The 20651-nt window shown below is 40.3% G+C and overlaps 1 protein-coding gene across 2 annotated transcripts in view; it reads left to right on the forward strand.

Moving 5' to 3' along the window:
- The window catches only part of LOC143024803 (uncharacterized), a 56320-nt gene extending 35922 nt beyond the window's left edge, over positions 1-20398 (forward strand). Inside the window, exons 3-5 of one of the 2 annotated variants that reach the window (XM_076184022.1) lie at positions 14591-14732; positions 17389-17460; positions 20048-20398. In XM_076184022.1, coding sequence (XP_076040137.1) covers positions 14591-14732; positions 17389-17460; positions 20048-20099 — 266 coding nt within the window. In that variant the 3' untranslated portion in view covers positions 20100-20398. The remainder of the gene's footprint in view (positions 1-14590; positions 14733-17388; positions 17461-20047) is intronic. The other variant, XM_076184023.1, reaches the window with a different exon arrangement.
- Positions 20399-20651: the final 253 nt, after the last annotated feature.

Raw genomic sequence — 20651 nt, forward strand, 5'->3', positions numbered from 1 at the left:
CCCACCGCCCTGGGTCAGAAGCAGCGTCGCAAGACACAGTACATCCACAGCAAGGCCGCTTCATTTAATCGGCGACCCCCCCTCACCGTCCCCCTCTGCATATAAGGCGAGGACGGGGAGAAATCCCTTCGGGCTGCGTCAAAATTTACTCACACATACTACCCCGGCCCCCACCCCCCCGCCTATTCCTCCTCATGCAGTCACAACATCATCCATATACAACCATTCTCCACTCACCTCTGTCTTCCGTCCTCTCCCTTCCTTCCTCAACAGACATTCCCCTCTTCCCCAAAGCCCCCTTCACCCCATCCATCCACCTCATCCTAGGACGTCCCCTCATGTTCACTCCCTCCACATCTGCCTTCCATACCTCTTTTACTAGTCTTTCTTCACTCATTCTTTCCATGTGTCCAAACCATCCTAATATTCTTTCATCAACCCTATCTCCCAGCTCCTTTTTCACCCATGTTCTCCTCCTCACCTCCTCATTTCTCACTCTATCCAGCCTAGTAACCCCCACCATACTTCTCAGACACCTCATCTCAAACACATTCAAACTCCTTCTCTCTTCTTCTCTTATATTCCACGTTTCTGCCCCATACAGTGCTGTTGGCACAATCACTCCTTCATACAGTCTCCTCTTCGCATCCATTCCCAAATGTCTATTCCTCATTACACTCTTTAAACCACCAAGGCATTTACTCGCTTCTCTCAATCTACATTCTACCTCCACCTTCACTCCACCTTTTCCTGCTACACTTGCACCCAAGTATCTAAAACTATCCACTTCCTCCAGTCGCTCTCCCTTAATGTTCACTTCCAGTCTACTGCCACTTTCACCCCTTGTACATCTCATCACCTTACTTTTATCCACATTTATCTTTAGCTTTCTTCTATCACATACTCTCCCAAACTCTGCCACCAGCTTCCTCAATCCCTCCTCTGACCCTGCCACAAGCGCAGTGTCGTCCGCAAACAACAGCTGGCTCACCTCCCACTTTTCTCCATTTTCTTTAACCATCTCCAATCCCTGACCCACTACCCTAGCATTCACCTCTCGCACCACCCCATCCATGTATAAGTTGAACAGCCAGGGTGACATAACGCATCCTTGACGAAGTCCCACCTTTACTTCAAACCACTCACTCTCTCCATTTCTAATCCTGACACATGCTCTACTACTCTCATAAAAACTCTTGACAGCTCCCAAAAGCTTTCCTCCTATCCCATAAATCTGCATAACCTCCCACAGTGCCTTTCTGTCTACCCTATCATAAGCCTTTTCCAGATCCATAAAAGCCCAAAAAACATCCTTCCCCTTTCCTATAGCTTTCTCACATATCTGTCTTACCACAAAGATCTGATCTACACAACCTCTACCTGTCCTAAATCCACACTGTTCCTCACCAATTACTCCTTCTGTTCCTCTCCTAATCCTCTCAATTAAGATCCTCCCATAAGCCTTCCCTACTACACTTAACAGGCTAATCCCTCTGAAACTACTACATTCACACTTGTCCCCTTTTCCCTTGTAAAGAGGAACTATACAGGCACTTCTCCAGTCCTCCGGTACTCTACCCTCTCTCCAGCAAACATTAAATAACCTCACCAACCAGTCCACCATCACTGAACCTCCCTTTTTCAGACATTCTGCATAGATATATATACACACATATATATATATATGGCGAGTATGACATGATACCTGTTTTGAACCTTAATAGGTGTTGAGGGGGTTAAATTGTCATTGTTTGTTGGGTGTGGTTTAATAGGTATCATGGCATACTCATTGTTCATCAAAGGGTGTTAGTTAATAGACTGGGTTAACCCCTCCGTTTTTTCTCTTCTTTTTTTTTGTTTTGTTTGTACACTCGGCTTCACCTCTTTTCACTTCTCTCTTTTCTGGGAGATCTTTATGTCAGTTCTGTGACTGGATTTTGTCTATTGTCACTGGTGAATAAAGGGGGTCATTTCTGTGAGTTACACTTCGGGGTCATCAAGGTGTAAAGGGGTTCTTCCCTTTAGTTAAGATATTTAGAAGTAGTTTTCTGGGTTATGACTCGTTTCTGGGAGTCGGATAATTGGAGTGAGTGGTAATAAGGTCAAATATATGAAAGGTTCTAACATCCTTTGATGGGTTATTGTTGTAAGGTTACATATGTATTATAATTCTATGGTTAAGATATATTACAGTATATGGGGTTCAGATCTTCTAGCCGGTGCGTTTTAATGCACAAATATATACCAATCTACAAATGAGTAGGAGCAGGACTAGGAGGGCGAAGGAACTGAGGGATATAGTGATTGATGGGAGTGTGGGGGTGGTGAATTGCAGCATGTCCATTATATTTGATTGGGTGGTGTTTAGTAGGGCTACATAGTCCTGTGGGTTTAAGGAAATGGAAAGAGATTAGGGGGGGTTAGGGGTATTGGAAGGGGTTCAATGGGGTCGAGGACAGAGGTGAGGTTATATCGAAGGATGTTGTGGTGGTGGTTGGGGTGAAATCTTGTGTTTTCAAAGAAGATTTCGCATGAGTCGGGAATTGAGACAGATCCACAGATTTGTTTTTGCCAAGATGAGGGGTTTTCTTTACAAATTACTGAAACGAGTGTGGTTCATGGAAAGAATAGGAAGTATTTTGTATTAATGTGTACATGAAGGGGTTTGTTGGGGTTGATTTCTTTGTATGTGCAACTGTCTAGGGTGCTGGAGTTCAATGTTACAATTTGATTCATACAGGTTAATTCTGTGGTACGGTAGAAACTGAAAAGGTATGCAGGGCAAATGTGGAATTTAGAGACAGTTGATTTGCAAATGGCAAGGTCGGAAGAGGAGGTATATGAATACCATTGGCCATCTTCAGATTTGATAACTGTTGTGGGTTCCACATCAAGAGTGATAGTTGAGTTATTGTAGGTGTATGGGAATGGGATTATATTCCAACCTGTGAATCTTTTTTGTGGGTCGAGGGGGATGTGTGCGTAGATTGCATTTGTGCCTAGTGTTGTTTCAATGAGAGGGTAGTATAGGTCTAGTTGTTCGGAGGGGAAGATGCTTTTTAGGTGGAGGTTTCTTAAGGCAACGGAGAGTGCAGCTTTTAGTTTGCCTTTGGGGAGGAGGTTTGAGGTGGCCTTGTTGGCGGCTGCGTCGACGATGTCGAGTGTAAGTATATGGTAGTAGTGTCTGACTATATCTATGTGGTCACTTATGGTTTTTATTTGTTCAATGTAGTATATGAACATTTCTAGTTTGTGGAGGTGGTTGGATTGATTAAGGGAATATTTGTGGAGTCTGGAGAAACGGTCAAGTAGTAAGTTTACGGATCCTGCTAAGTATTGTGAATTTTGGGAGTTTAGTAGAACAAGTTTTCCCATCATCTTTAGTTTGGAGGCCATTTTGTCTATTGTGAGGTGAACATTGGTTATATCCTCTTCAGTTGCAGTGCCAAATAGGGATTTAGAAAGGGAGCCCATGAAGTTCATGAGTCCTCTTTTATGTCTGAAGGAGGCATGGTGGAGTTCTGAGTTATGAATTGATATCATGTCACTCTGTTCAATTGTGGAGAGTTGGAGGAGTAATGTGTTTAGCTTGGTGGAGATTAAGTCGAACATGTCTCTTGATTTTGAGGAGTTAGCCATGGGATTGGGGTGTTTGAAGTATGGAAGTGGTCTGATATGGTATTGGTTAGTTTACGTATTGACTCTAGATCTGAATGTATTCTCGCGATGTTAAATTCCATTTTAACTGTTATTGTGTCTGATTACCATTACCTGACCTGCAGGGGCGACTATCGCTCCTGGAATCATCCTCGGTTGTTTAGTGCCGGAAAGGGCTGCGATGAGGCTTACTACGAGGATGAGAGGTAGGATTGTCCTGGAAGTTGGGGAGTGGGGTTAGGTATCTTATCTTCAAATGCTTTTTGTTTTGTTTTGTTTATGATATTTCTCATTATGGGTATGATTTGGGTATGATTCTGCCAGGTGAGCACGATCCTGAAGGAAGTGAAGAGAGATTATATAGTTGGGGAAAGGTTTGATGGATAGGGATCGTGATCACTTCCCACTCAGATGAGCATGACGTCCTGCTCTCTAAGGGGGGATGGAATCTGGGCTGGAGTAGTGAGTTAGCGCTTGGAGCGTAGTGTCATGTGAAAGGCGGGGGGTTTGAGGATTCGTGGTTATGGGTGGAGATTGGTTTGGTAGGAATCTATGCCTGTCTAGGATGGAGTTTACGTCGAGTTTTGATTTTATTTGTTTTAGTTTTTCTCCGTGTGCTGTGATGAGGGTGTCATCTGATGGATCAATAAGGTGGTAGTTGTTGTTACTTAGCGTTTCCGCTACTACCAGGGGGCCGAAGAACTTTGGTTTAAGTTTGTTAGATCTGTTGTGTTGTTTAAGCATGACAACATCACCTGGGGTGAGAGACAAGAATCGAGAGTATTTATGTTGTTTGGTTTTTGTCTTCTGTTTTTCTTGTTCTAGGTTATTTTTGACTTCTTTGTGGATCAAGTGCATCGCAAGTTCTACGCGTTTTGTGTAATCTTCTATGGTGTAGAGGGGGGGGAGGGTTTTTTTCAAGTATGTCATAAGGCATACGGAGGGGTTGGCCAAAGAGTACGAAGTGAGGGGAGTTCTTCGTTGCTGAGTTTATAGAGCCATTTATGCTGGCTTGTACTTGTGGGAGCCAGTCTTCCCATGTGTCGCAAAGGCATTCTTGCAGGGGGCGGAGGACTTCGAGGATTTTTCTGTTTGTTCTCTCTACTAGTCCGTTTCCTTGTGGGTGATACGCTGTGGCGTATAATCTGTTGATGTGGTATAATTTGGCTATGTTTTGGAGGACTTCGTTCTTGAATTCGGATCCGTTATCCGAAAGGATTTGACGAGGAATGTTATACTTACAGAACACATGGTCGACTAAGGCTTGGGCTACTGTTTCCGCTGATTTGTCTGGTAGGGGGACTAGTATCGTATACTTTGAGAAGTAATCTACTGCGGTAAGGATGTATTGGGAACCTTGGTGGCTTGGGGGTAGTTTTAAAAGATCAATGCCCATAGTATCCCATGGTTCTGAAGGAATGGGTACTTCTCCAATTTGGAGTGGTTTCGGGTCTGGTCTGCAAAGTTGGTTACATGTGATGCAGTCTTCGATGTGATGGTTGATGTCGGTGGCCATCTTGGGCCAGTAGTACGCCCGTTTGGTGTTTGCAAGACATTTTTCTTTGCCTGGGTGGCCTGCAATGGGGCTATTGTGTACCATTAGGAGGATTCTTGGAATTAATGAGTTTGGGATTATTGTTTGGGTTGGGATAGTGGTGCCTCTTTTAAGAATTCCATCCTTTAGGTGTAATTCTCGGACGGGTACAGGGGGGTGGGTTTGTAAGGTGGTTCCCATTTCTAGGTGGCGGATTACCTGTGACCAAGTTGGGTCTTTTCTCTGTTCTTCTCGGAGTTCCTGGGGGGAAATACAATTGGTGGTAGGGACTGTTGCAATTAGGGGGTTTCGGCTAAGTGCGTCTGCTACGACGTTAGCTTTTCCTTTAATGTAGATTATTTTAGGGGTGTATTCCAATATGGTTATATGCCATCTTGCTATCTTACCTTGTAAGGTCTTTCCTTTGAAAAATTCTGTTAAAGGTTGGTGGTCTGTCAAGACTGTGATTTTGTGACCCAGAATGAGTTCTCGGAAATGTTTTAGAGCCCAGACTACTGCTAGAGCTTCCAAGTGGGTGGTGGAGTAGTTACGCTCTGCAGGGTTCAGTATGCGGCTTGCATATGCTATCGCTCTATGTTTCCCATTTGAGTCTATTTGTTGTAGGACTGCACCTATCCCTAGGGTGGATGCATCCGTATACAGAAAGAATTCCTGCATAAAGTTCGGGAAGGCAAGTATGGGGGCCTTTTGCAATGCTGTCTTTATTTTTTCAAAGCATTCTTGTTCCTCAGAGTCCCATTTGAAAGGTATGTTCTTACGTGTAAATTTGGTAAGTGGAGTAGCTAGGTCAGCAAAATTTCTGATAAAATGTCTATAATAGGCGGCCATGCCAACGAAAGAATGGAGTTGATTCTCGTTCTTCGGGGTGGGGAATTCAGCAATGGCTCTGATTTTGTTTGGGTTTGTGTGGATTCCATCTTTGTTTACTGTATGGCCAAGAAAGGTGATTTCCTTTTTTAGGAATGAGCACTTGTTAAGTTGGATTTTGAGTCCAGCTTCTTTGATGGTTCGTAAGACGTACCCAAGGGTGTCAAGGTGGTCTTCTACAGTATGGGAAAAAATTATTAGGTCGTCTAGATAGACGAAAAGGGATTTGCCTAGTTTGTCTTTGAAAAGGCTATTCATAAGTCTTTGTAATGTACTAGGGACATTTTTTAGTCTGAAGGGCATTCGATTAAATTCGAAATGACCTTTGTCAGTACTGAAGGCTGTGACTTCTTTTGACTCTTCTTCTAGTTCAATCTGCCAGAAGGCGGATTTGAGGTCTAAAGTTGAGAAAACCATGTTTCCTTGTCCTAGAGATTGGAGGACATCTGCCATGACAGGCATAGGCATACGGTCTGGGGTGGTGTTGATGTTTACTTTATGGAAATCTATGACCGGTCTAAAGGATCCATCCTTTTTAGGTACTAGAAAAAGTGGGGAGTTTCAAGGAGATTGAGAATGTCTGATGACACCATGTTCCAGCATGTCGTCTATGTTTTGATACCAATTCCTTTTTGCTTTGAGGAATTCTGTAAGCTGGTATGAAAATGGGGGTGGGGGGGTATGTGTATATGGTGTTTAACCAAAGAAGTCTTTCCTAATGGTTCATCGTTTAAGGCGATTGCCTCACGATGGGATTGAAGGATGTTCCTAAGATTGGTTCTGGCTTGTTGGAAATCTATGATTGGGATATCTTCTGGGGGGATTGGAGTGGGGTTTGGTTTGGTGATGATGGTGTTGATTGGAGTGGTGTGTGTTTCTTGAATGGGGTCTATGTATAATTTGGCTGTTCCTAATTGTGTGTGCTTGTTTAGCTTAACTGGGGTATGTGAGATGTTCTCTATTAAGATTATTGCTTCTTTGTTCTCTCTAACTGTATCCCAAACAGCAGGCATATGGAGATTTTTTTTCTTACAGGTATTGGGAGACACAATTATATCTTGGCCTGGAAGTGCACCAGGTATGATTGCTGAGATAATCATACTTTCCCCTGGGGGGATTGTAAGTTTGCCTTTGTTGAGAATTTGTGTGTTGAGAAAGGGGGGGAGTAGGTGGTGTGGTGTTGTCTGACTTGGCATGTAGGTGTGGTTGGGGAAAGGTGTCGTAATGTTGGTGGTATTGCCTGATGTTGAGTCAGGGATTCGCGGAGGCATTCTGCGTTCTGTTGAGGTCAGCAAAAGCCGAGTTGGGCAAGCTTGGTTGCAGGCAGGATGTTGTGACACTCCGGTAGGGTGATGTGGGGGGTAGTGGTGGATACTGAGGGTGTTCACCTGAGCGCCTAGAAGCGTCGGGATAGGTGAGGGGGGGATTTCTATGTCACCTAACTTGAGCATAGCGGGGTTTGTATGTATAGAGATTTTGTGGTTGGCTAAGAATTCCAATCCTAAAATGCCATCACATTCAAGGGTCCAGTTTTTGACTACATAGAAGGTAGTAGGTGGGAATGGGTTATTATCAATGGTTATAGGGGTGGTTATGGTTGAGGTGAAGTTTAGGTGTGTGCCACTTATCATGGTTCCCATGAGGTGTGGTTTGTTGGTAGGGTAGGAATCACCTAATTGTGTACATATAGATTGTGAAAGTATGTTTATCTTCATGCCTGTATCTATTAGGAATGTACAATGGATATTCCCTATTGTGCCCGTGAAACATAGGGCTTCTGGTTTATCTATGGTTGATGTTATGTTTTTTTTTTTTTTTTTTTTTTTTTTTTTTTTTTTTCTTTTTTTTAAGGCTTGTATGGATTCCCCCAACTGCCTGTTTTGATTCTTGTTGAAGGTTGTGGGGTGTTCCTGTCGTGAACATGGTTTTGGGTTCGGCACTCGTCGGAGTGGGAGTATGTGTTATGAACTGAGCATGGTTTGCTCTGGTTGTGATGGGTAGGTTTAGGGATAGATTGGCGGTTTTGTTGGTGGCAATCTCTATCTGAATGGCTATAAGAGTTATGAAAAGTACAGTAAGTCTGACTTTGGTTGCTAGGTGATCTTTGGGGTCTTGCCTGATTATTTCCCATGCTAGCTGACTGGGTGTAGGGTCTTTGGTCTTTGCATTCTGTGTCTGAATGGGATGTTGTGTTATGAAGAGAACACATTGTACTTTGTCTAGGGCGTTGTCTGCAATCCCAGGTGTTGTGGGAATTTGATTTGTGGATATCGCACCAAATGGGGCTGAGGTTATTTATAGGTACTCTTGGGTTGTGGGGGTAAGGGGGGTTTGGAGTGTTGTTTATGGAGGATATTGTGTTTATTCTGGCTGGTTGAGCATTGCTGAATCTATCAATTCCACATTTGTCTGTAATGTCAAGGATGTATTTGGACGGAGAGGTGTCATTTATGTCAATGTCAACTCGTTGGGCCTCTCTTTCACACTTGATGGGGAGGGCAAAGAAAAACATGGCAAGTTCAAAGAGATTAACTACATCTTCTCCTTTGACATAGTTCACACCTTGGTTATTCTGTGATACCCATGGGGAGGGGTTATTGAGTGAAGCTCTGATTGTCTTTGAGACTTTGGCTACCTGTGCCACGATAGAGTGGAAGGAGGAGGAGGGTGGGGGGTTGTGCATGAACTCCAGGAATTTGAATAGAAAATGAAAATTATTTTGAGGTCTGTCGCTGAAAAGTGTCTGAAGTTCTGAGCAATATTGTGTGTATGTGATGTTAGATTCTAGTTTAGATTCTAGGAGACGGGAGAGATCTTTGTAGTCATCCCTTGGATGAATGTGGTTATTGATGATAGTTATTTTGTGTTTGTCTTGGGTTATATTATTATTAGCAAAGTGGACTTAGCATGCTGCGATGTAGTCAGTGATGGTGATGCCACTTGTTTTCGAAAAAGTGGGGATATCAGGATTTGTGGTTGAGAGGGTATAGTGGTTATGGATTTGGGTAGGGGGGTTTGGAGGGAGGGTGTTTGGTCTAGGAGGATGGGTGGGCGTCTGTGGGGTACTGGGTTGATTATTGGTCTGGGATGTAGTTGGGTTCATATGGCTTTGATTTGCCGGTGGGGCGGTATTGTTAGTTTGGGGGGAGTCGGGGGGGGGTTTGGGTTACATCTTCCTGTGCTCCATTTGTGTTATCGATGTTCATAAAGCTATGATCTACTGATTCGACTAGGTTCCTAGCCGCAGAACGTGATCAGGTATTTTGTGACATCGTTACTATTCTTGTACATGTAATCAATCATGAAAGAAAGACAATATACAAATATATATGCACAAGGAAAAAAAAAAGGTATATTACTTGTTCATGGTTCCGAAGGTGGTTCTATAGATCAAGGGGTAGATTGTTGGTTTGTGCTGTTGATGAAGTTCAACGCTGCAGACCACTGAATTTGCTAGGTGGTCTTGGGATGATGTAGAGAGCCGGGTGTGTAGTTGAACCTGTAGGGGGGGTGGGGGTGCCAAAGGGGATGGTAGCAGGGTGATCTGTCAGTTAGATGGGAGACCCTGACTTCCTGTTCTGTTGATTTGGCACCGTGGTGAGTTTCTTTACTGGGATGAGTGGTGGCGATGATGGCTCACACGTGAATGTTGCCCCACGGGGAAATAATTTTGTTCGTTGTAGCGGGGTTGATTGTGACAGTTCACAATTGTGCTGAGTCGTTGGGTAGTGGCAACTGGTGCACTTGGGTTATGGCCACCCGTTTCTAGTGAACTACAACTTAATTTTAGTGTTTCGAAAATTACACAAGGTCACTTGTTCCTGGAACATTCAAATTACTCGATGAGTAATGTAGGTATACATGGTCACATTCGTTGGCACTTTGGTTATAAGTGTCACGTATTTTGGGGGGGTGGGTGGCGCTGCCACCAGTGTAATGTTCTAGCCTTTCCTGGTGTCTAATACGTACAAAATGATTACACGGGCAGACCTTCCTTGTCTGCTTTCCACCTCAAGACTGGCAGATCTTCTCTCTGTCTGTGGGGTACATCTGCAAAGTTCTGCATCAGCAATAATGAATGGTGTACAGTTTCTAATATTACTACATTTATTACAGTGATACAAGTTTTGGATACTATTTTATTTTACAATGGTTAGAATGTTTAGTTATTTCTGCTCATTTATATATTATGGTTATTAATCTAGGTTACATAGTATATTGTGTATGGGTAAAAGGTGTGCTTAGGAATCAGGGGTACTTCATGGTTTGGTCACGTGAAGGAAGAGGTTGGTGGTGTGTGTGTATGTATGTTTGTATGTGTGTTGCTGTGTAGTTTTCCATTGTGTTGTAATCTGTGAGATTATGGTTACAGGATTGAATAGTGGTAAAGTGTAATGAATAGCTGATTCTATGTACTATTGGTGGGTGTGATAGTTAGAGAGCATGGACAACTGGAAAGCACCGGAATAATGGAAGAGAGTGACCTGCATCATGATGATTCACGCTGAATTAAAAAATATAGAAATATTAGCTGCAGCTCAGTGTTCCTTAATACTGTGAAGGCCGTGAGATGTGAGCTGGAGAATTGTGACAGAGATGTGGAAGCAGTGGCTAGCAGGAAGAATTATAGTAAGCATTCTGACTCTGCACAACGAAATTTGTCAAGAAGCTGCAAAAAAAGTGTGGCAAGATTCAGGCAAGGCATTGTGGACCTTGGCAAGAGAGATGGGCATCGGAGTTGCAACAATGAAGAAAGCGATGAACGAGGATCTTCGGTACTCCTCATACAATAGGCGGAAGGGACAACTCCTCACCGTCAAGGCCAAAGAGAACCGCCTTATGAAAGCCAAGAAATGCCTGAACAAGGTCAAACACCCAGTCGATCTGGGGATACTCTGGTTCTTCTCAGATGAAAATATCTTCTGCCAGGACCAGTTGCACAATGTGCAGAACAACAGGTGGCTAGCCTACAGTCTGCACAAAGTCTTGCGCTTCAGAAAGACCAAGTTCCCTGAAACTGTATTTACCTAGTTGTATTACACGGGAAGGGAGCTATGCTCGTAGTGACCCATCTTTGTATCTTTCAGCATCAAGTTTTTTCTTAAAATCTTTAATAGTATTTGCACACACTGTTTCTTTATCAAAGTTATTCCATGTATCCAACACTCTGTGTGGGAAGCTATTCTTTTTCCGATCTCTTCTATAATCCTTTTTGAGTTTCTTTTCATGACCTCTTGTTTTTCCATTGTCATTTTTTAGTAAATCATTCCTGTCAAGGATTTCCATTCCTTTCGTAATTCTAAATATAGTCAGTAGATCTCCTATTTCTCTTCTTTGCTCTAGTGTTGGTAGTCCCTATTTTGATAATCGTTGTTCGGATGTTAAATCGGAAAGAGCTGGTGCCAACTTTGTTGTTGCTCTCTGTATTCTTTCTAGTTTCCTTATATTCTTTTTAGTACTGGGTGTCCATAGTGTCACTGCATATTCCAGCTTTGGTCTAATCAATGTAACTAATATTTTTTTTAATAATTTCTTCATCCAAGTAGTCAAATGTCACTTTCATTGACCTTAATAGGTTGTAGGTTTCACCGACTATTTTGTTTATATGTTTATCCGGTGTCATGTCTTTGCTGATTAATTCTCCAAGGTCCCTTTCCTAGTGCACTTTTTTTTTATTTCTTCTACGCCAATTTTGTAATTTTTTGAAATTCTGTTTTTGCTTTTTCCAAACTCCATTATGCTACGCTTCTTGATATTGAAGTTTACTTACCACTTTTGAGTCCATTTTCAGATTTTGTCAAGGTCTGATTGTAATGGATCACAGTCCTGTTCTGTTGATACTTTCTTTAATATTTTTGCGTCATCTGTGAAGAAATTCATATAACATTCGACTCCTTCATCCATGTTTTTTTTTTTATGGCAAACATGATTGGAGCCAGCACTGACCCTTGTGGAACACCACTTATCATTTCTTCCCATTTCGAGTATTTGTCTCTAATTACTACTCTCATTTTCTCCCAGTCAGGAAGTCTTCCATCCATTCTAATAATTTACCTGCAATGCCACCTATTGATTCTAATTTTCTTATTAATATCTTGTGTGGTACTTTGTCAAATGCCTTTTGTAGATCTAGATAGGCACAGTCTGCCCATCCAACTCTCTCATCTATTATATCTATTAGTCTCGAGTAGAAGCAGATTAGGTTTGTTGTACATGATCTTCCTTGTCAAAATCCAAATTGGCTTGGGTTTAGTATAGATTTTTCTTCCAGGTGTTAACCCATCTACTTTTGATCACTTTTTCACATATTTTAGCTTCTGTGCTTATTAGGGAGACTGGTCTGTAGTTAGTTGGATTTTCCTTTTTTCCTCCTTTATATATTGGTACAATGTTTGCATTTTTCCAGTCTTGTGGTACTTTTCCTTCTTTGAGCGAGCATTTGATTATAGTGTGTATTTTATCTGTTAATTCCTCTATGCATTCCTTCAATATCCAATTTGTAATTTCATGTGGACCATGTGATTTTGTGACATCAAGGTTTTTTTTATTTGGGCATTGATTTCCTTCTTTGTTACAGTTATTTCCTTCATTGGGATGGGTTTCTGTCTATTCCCTCACAGTTAGGTGTGTTCTCAGTTGTGAAAACCGATTTGAAGTGGTTGCTCATAACTTCTGCCATTTCTTGTTCTTTTGTGTATTCATGACTTCCTTGGCGCAACTTTTATATTTCTTTTTTTTTTTTTTTAGTTTACTGTTCACACATCTATAAAATAGTTTCTGTTGTTTCTTGCATTTTTCTATTATTTCCTTTTCATAATTTCTCTTTTGTTCTCGGCGTATTTTCCTTTATCCATTGAGTCATTGTGTATTCAATAGTCATTTCGAGTAGCATGCTGCCCCATGTGTCCTCTCCACCCTTAACTGTCATTTCTTCCCAACATATTTCTTTTGAGTTAAAATCACCCATAATTACTGTATTTCCTCTTTCAGTGTATCAGTTCATGTTTAATATCTTCTAGAAATTTGGAATGATTGTGTTCTTTCCAGGCCTGTGTTTTAGGGGGCACATACACTACTACAAATTTTCTACTTTTCATGTGGTTGTTTTCTATTTTTATCATTATTGACTCTACATTGTTTTTTCCTTCTGTTAACTATATCACATTTAAGTCTTTCTTGGTCAGAAATAGTAGTCCCCCTCCTTGTTTTTCCTTTCTATTCATCCAGCAGTTGTATAGACCTTGTCCCACAGTGTTAGGTGGTAGATTCCCTTTAAGTTTAGTTCCTACTATTCCCATTATGTCTGGCTTTTCTGATGCCAGGTAATCATGTGGTTCATTCAGTCCTGAGATCATTCCATCTATGTTGGTATAGGCTAATTTTAATTTTTTCCTTTCTCATCTTTTTCTGTCTGTTTTTTTTTTTTTCTTTTTCGTGATGGTCTTTGAGTGTGTTTCCAGCAAAGGCCATGTCATGCCACCCCACATCTTTGAAGAAGGACTCAGACTCTCTTCAGATGGCTATATTGAGTTGCTGTCCATTGTTGTCAAGCACTGGGAGGAGAGGGTGGCTGTGGGAAGACCATACATGTGGCAGCAGGACTCAGCTCCGTGTCACACCTCCAGGAAAACCCAGAAGTAGCTGTCTGAGAACTTCTGTGACTTCACCAGTCCTAACATCTGGCCCTCCAACTCACCTAATTGCAACCCCATGGACTTATGTGTTGGGTGCAGTTGAAAAAGACACCAATCATACCACCTGCAACACCAAGGATGAGCTGAGTGCCACGATCAAACTGGTGTTCAGGTGTCTCTCGAAGGACACTGTGAAGGCTGTGTGCTGCAGGTTCAGGTCCTGCCTGGAGGCCATGGTGGAGGCTCAGGGTAGCTTCTTTGAGGGAGCTGTATTTGGTAAAAGATCCTCAAAGATATGCACTTTGAATTTTGAGAATACATCAATTTTTGGCCAAGATATGACTTTCTTTCCTTTCTAAAAAAGTCTCAGATTTATCCCAAATACCCTGTATTTGGGTCTCTGTCAATCAAGATCTAATTTTGTCACAAGCCTGATATTAGCCAGAACAAAATCTATAATGAGTATTCATCAGGCTGAGCATACATGTTTCTGTGTCTGATTGAGATTTGATTTAGTCTCTTCATATTTCGAAAACCTGTTCATTCTATATTCAGTTTACCCTCTTTTGTGCACTTGTTTTGACTGATATTTCCAGCATGTATAAATGACAGACTTAGAGAAAAAAAAAAAAAAGTCTGGGAGAACTTTATTTTTCTACCAGTTCTTGTCAGTCATGCCTTTTCTTTATTCCTTCATCAGCATATAATCTGTTAGTAGATTGACATTACTTGGAATTACCAAGTACGTCTGAATTAACAAATGTTGACTTAAACATATTTTTGTATGATGGGGTTAACTGATGCAAAATGTAGATAATTTTTTGTTTAATTAAAAAAAAAATTCTTAGTGTTAATAATTGTGGATTTATTTTTTCAGGTTCTAATTTGGTGCAAAGGGCTATTCGAGCAATGGCTCTTGATGATGCAGATGAAGTTGTTTTAGAAACTGAGATTACCAACAAATCAGCTCTTCGCCTGTATGAAAACCTTGGCTTTGTTAGGGACAAGAGACTTTTTAGGTAAGAATTTCAGACTTTTTTCAATTGTGTTTCATTCGAGCTGTTTAGAAAGTTGATGATAGCTGACACAATGTTAAGGGAAAAATAAGCATAAGTAGACATGGGAGAGGGTGGTGGATAAGGCTTTAATGGACTATGTAGTGATATCCAGGAGAAAAGTAGGAAGAGTTGTGGATGTCTATGTTCTTAGGGAAAAGAGTGGGGGAATATCAGATCATTGGTGGAAGGTAAGTTGAAAGTGGAGGATAGATAGAGAAAGAGGAAAAGGACAGAAGGTAATGAAGTGCTTAGAGTAAACTATCTAAATGAGAAGGAAAAGGAGCAGGAATACAAAGAGAAGCTGAAAATGGAGGAGAAATAAGAAAAGATGAGATGCAAGTACTTGCTAAAATGATGAGATCAGGTAAGGCTCCTGGGTGAGATGGTTGTCATGCAGTGCATCTGAAGAAGGAAGGTACAGTAATAGTGGATTGGCAAATGAGGTTGTTTAATGTGTGTCTAAGGGAGGGAAGAGTTCCAGAGGACTGGAGGAGTGCCTGTATAGTTCCACTTTACAAGGGAAGAAGGGACAAATGTGAGTGTAGTAGTTTCTGAGGGATCAGTTTGTTGAGTGTAGTTAGGGAGGCTTATGGGAGGGTTTTAATTAAGAGGATTAGGAGGGGTACAGAGGGAGTAATTGGTGAGGAACATAGTGTATTTATGAAAGGTAGGGGCTGCATGGATCAGATTTTTGTGATAAGACAGATATGTGAGATAGTTTTGGAAAAGGTAAAGATGTTTTTTGGGGCTTTATGGATTTGGAAAAGGCTTATGACAGGGTAGACAGGAAGGCACTGTGGGAGGTTTTACAGATATATATGATCAGGGGAAAGCTGTTAAGGACAGTCAAGAGTTTTTATGAGAGTAGTAGAGCCTGTATTAGAATTAGAAATGGAGAGAGCAAGTTGTTTGTGGTAAAAGTGGGACTTCACCAGGGATGTGTTATGCCACCATGGCTGTTCAGTATGTACATGCAATGAGTGGTGTGAGAGGTAAATGCAAGGGTAATGGGCAGAGAACTGGAGATGGTTTGTGGCAGGGTCAGAGGAGGGATTAAGGAAGTTAGTGATGGAGTTTGGGAAAGTATGCAATAGGAGAAAGTTGAATGTAAATGTGGATAAGAGTAAGGTAATGAGATGTATAAGGGGAGAGGATGGCAGCAATTTGGAAGTAAGTCTTAAAGGAGAGAGGTTGGAGGAAGTGGATAGCTTAAGGTTCTTGGGGTCACATGTGACAGGAAAAGGAAAAATGGAAGTGGAGGTAAATTGTAGATTGAGAGAAGCAAGTAAATACCTTAGGGGATTAAAAAAATGTAATGGGAAATAGGCCTTTGAGAATGGATGCAAAGAGATTATATGAGGGGGTGATTGTGCTGACAACACTCTATGGGGCAGAGACATGGAATTTAAAAGAGGCAGAGAGGAAAAGTTTAAATGTGTTTGAAATGAAATGTCTGAGGAGTATGATAGGGGTTACAAGGTTGGAAAGAGTGACAAAGGAGGAGAGGAGAGCAGTGATAGAAGGAGAGATGGTAGATAGGGCTGATGAAAGAGTACTGGCATGGTTTGGACACATGGAAAGAATAGGAGAAGAAAGATTAGTAAAAGATGTGGAAGTCAGAGGTAGTGGGAATGAACATGAGGGGACAACTGAGGATGAAATGGATGGATGGGGTGAAAAGGACGTTGAGCAAGAAGGGGATGTCTGTTGAGCAAGGAAAGGAGAAGGCAAGAGGCAGATGTGAGTGGAGAATGGCTATGTACAGATAATACTGTGATACAAGGAAGGGAGGGGGGTGGGGGATGGGTGAGGGGGTTGGGGAGTGGTTATGTGTGAATGATATTTCAACACAGCCCAAAGGGATTTCTCTCCTTGTTCTATTTCTCTGCATGAGGGGTTGGAGAGGTGGGGGTCACTGATTAAGTGAACTAGCCTTGCTGTGGATATGCTGTGTCTTGCACTGTTGCTTCTAATTCAGGGCAGTGGGTGAGATACAGGGATGACCCATCATCTATGAGGAGCTAAAGAGAGGGAGGAAAGGGTGGTGGATGGGAATGAAATGGGTGGGAGTGGATATATGCCTTTTAATTTTGGCTATCTCCCTGGTTAGGGGAAAAAAGCCCTTAGTATATAGGTAGATAGTTTTACTGTAACAAATCTAATGAGGTATTTTATATAACTACATATGTTGGCAACGTGATAAAAAATTGGGTTATGTTTTAGAAATTTGCCAGTCGTATTTTTCACCTACAGTAAGGTCCTAAGTTATATCAGTCTCATCTTGGCAACCCAAGGTTACAACACCCATACAAAAGGATTTATCTAAAGTGGCAGTGTGGCAGGGATGGGGATGATTCTTCATCTCCATCAGGCACTGAGATAGGAAAATGGGTTTTATTTGTGTATGAAATGGGTGTGATGCTTTGACTTGACACCCCCTTAGGGTTGCCAACCGTCCTTTATTTCAAAGGACAGTCCTTTATTCAGCTCTATTTGTCCTTGTCCTTTATTGAGATTTGAAATGACACTATTTGTCCTTTATTTTGAAATCGTTTTGACTGAGTTCAATTTCCTGCTCTCAAGATGTGATGATTGCAAAAGTGTTTACTTCTTGTAGGACTGCACACTCTGTCAACTCACCATTCTGCACAATACCAGATGCACAGAACGGCAGACCACAGACCAGGGTGTAAAATTAGCCTCATTTTATTTTTAACTCAATTTTCCATTAAAAAAAAGGCACTCATTTTGGGAAAACCAGAAAATCATAAACTATGTTATTAAATATGAGAGCCACTACCAAGAAAAAAGAAAAGAAAAACAATAGAGAAAGAAAGGAGGTGCCGTTGGACGTTTTGGAAAGGCAATACTTCTGCCTATTAACTGAACTCACGAAGAACCAAAACAAATATGGCCTATTATACAACAATGTAATGATGAGACCCTTCACAAAATCGAGTCATAATTTGTTATAAATATCAGAAGAACTGAAATCTGTGTGAGAAAATTTGTAGTGCCAATATTTCATGTTATAAACATATATTTGGAAAAACAGAATAAATTTCAAAGAAATTCAACATTCAGCAAATTATCAAACCTAAGCTTCGTAGGCCATTCATTTCCCAAAGTTTCAGAAATTTGTAGAAGTAGTAAAACATTTGAAGCTAGAAGGAAAGTTTAAATTAAAGATGGATGAACTTTTTGATGAAGTAGTATTAATTCAAAGAAACTTCGACACTAGCAAAAGCTCTGGACTCATCATAAGCTCAAAAACAACAACCAGAAAGTGGTATTTTATTTCTATGGACTTTAAATGTATCAATGTTTTCAAAACAGTTTCTTTTGTACCATCAATTCCTGGAACATCATCTTATTGTGAGAGAGTTTTTAGTTTAATGTCATCTAAATGGTGAAATGAAAGGAACTGATGCTCTGTTGAATCAATTAAGAATGAACCTCTCATACATTTTAACATAAAATATAGTTGTTTGGAATTTGCTAAAAACAGCAAAGATGATACAAGTTTTCTGAAGGCAGCAAAAAGCCAGGGCAAATATAGTTTTAAAGATTAGAATCCTTTGATAATAAATGGCTTCTCATTCTTGTTTTTGTATTTTCATTTAGGTAAGAGAAATGTAATTTTGAGCTGCATTTAATATTGGCATCTATTATGATCTATAGCCACTTAAATCAATATCAATAAAGTTTTTATGTCCTTTATTGTAGCTTAACAGAGTTGGCAACCCTACCCTTATATATAAGTTTAATTACTTTATATTTCATTAATTGATTTATTCATTTATTTGTGATGGTGAATGACCATAGTACAGCCAGATGTATACTTGATTAGTTGAAAATCTGTATTGACAGCATCGGGTATCAATATGGATCTTTGGTACTAAACCCTGTCCATGATAATGACGTACTGTATATATGTCAACAGTATAATTGAGGTAGGTTTTAACTCTAAACAGAATAAAAACTTGCATTAGCCATAACGAAATCATGATAGTTACCATATTTGATCATTCGCCTGACAAAGAGATAATGGGATCCTCTAGAAATTAATTGGAAAAATATTTGGGGAGAAATTCCTACTATGTGTCAGGCTTTGCAACATGGATACACTTATTTATATGGCTTTGTTAATGATTTTTGGCTGCCTGACCTCCCTCATGTGCAGTTGGTAAGCAAGTCAATCTGGCAAATAGGAAATTTTGTTTACGAGTCCTAGGTGATGTCATTCATGACATCCCTTTACATTCTACAGTATATATTTACCTAGTTGTATTATATGGGAAGGGGACCTGTGCTTATGGTGACCCGTTTTTGTATCTCGCAAGATCAAGTTTGTTCTTAAATTCTTGTATGTGTGTATGTTTGTAGGTATGTACATTACAGGTATGGATGTTGGTAACATTGAGTATGTGGTAACATTTGTTTTTTGGGGTCATCTTGTTTAAAGAATACACCTACAAACCCATATTTTTTATGGAAACCTATTGGGGTGTCTTATATGCAGATCGGTATATAGGTAGATAGGTTTACTGTAACAAATCTAATAAGGCATGTAGTATACATTTCTCTAAAATCATATTAGTTCCTATTTACGTATTTGTGCCCTATCAACTATCTTGCTTTCACTTCACTTCTCCCAAGCACTGACATTTCAACTTTCGTGTCTTTATTCACATTTAGCATTACTTCAATGTTCATCCTGATTCTTTTTTTTTTTTTTTTCTTTTTATTCTTTCATTATTTCGTAATTTCATATTAGGGTGAACTTGAGAGGAAGACCAAGAATGAGGTGGATGGATGATGTAAAGGGGCCATTGGTTGCAGCAAGGAAGAAAGTGCAAAAGATTCAAGTGAAGAGTAATTGTAAAGAGGTGATGAAATGACATAGCTTAAAGGGATGTTGTGGTTGGTTTTGTATTTATCTTTTGCAAGTTAATTTGGGTGGAGGTTAACCATAAAATGAAATTGGTGATAAACAAGCTGTGCCTGTCAGGCCTTGCTATGGAAGTGCTGTGTTTCATTACCATCCAAGGAGTGTAGTAGGAGACAGGGATGACCCTTGATCAACAAGGTACTAAGATGGGAGGAGCAGCAGATGGGTTTTGGATGGGTAGATAATTTGATTGAGTCATCCCACCAAGGGAAAAAGACTTTTAGTGTGTATTTTTGCTTTATGCGATCTGTGGGTTAATTATTTAATTTGTTTCATATGGTGTTCCTTTATTTGAACTAATGAATATTTGCCTTTTTCCTTACAGATATTACTTGAATGGTGTTGATGCCCTTCGATTAAAGCTGTGGCTGAGATAAGTAATGTAAATACAATTAATTTTGCAAAGTCATGGCCAAATGAAACTGCTAATGCGTGTAGAACTCATCTGGGTGATTACATTTTTCGAGACCACTCACAATGGAAAGTGATAGACATATACATAAGAGAAATGACATTGTGTTGATGAAATTGAACCTGTTATATCATAGTATTGTTTGTAAAGTTTTTTATAGTGAAACCTGAAATAAAAGAAATTGTAGACTGATTGCATAAGGAAACAAGAGATTATATTTGTATATAAGTATCTTTCTGCCTTCTACCATGAGTATAACCCATATGCATTTGTTATTCATTGTCAAACCAAGTCAGAGGTTAGGGAAATATTCTGTTTGTATATATTACAAATAGCCCTATATGCTTAAGTATGTGTATATACTAATACATGTACTTTTGCTTGAATACATGGATACAGTTTTTTTAACATTTTGAAAGAATCACTCTTCACCCTCAATAAGTTAAGCTTATATACTGTGTTAATGTTTCAGGACCTTTGCCTTCCTCAGTATGAACCAGACCCTTCCCCTTTGTTC

Source organism: Oratosquilla oratoria, chromosome 4 (assembly GCF_046742065.1).
Source record: "Oratosquilla oratoria isolate Oo_2021 chromosome 4, ASM4674206v1, whole genome shotgun sequence".
Lineage (NCBI taxonomy): Eukaryota > Metazoa > Arthropoda > Malacostraca > Stomatopoda > Squillidae > Oratosquilla > Oratosquilla oratoria.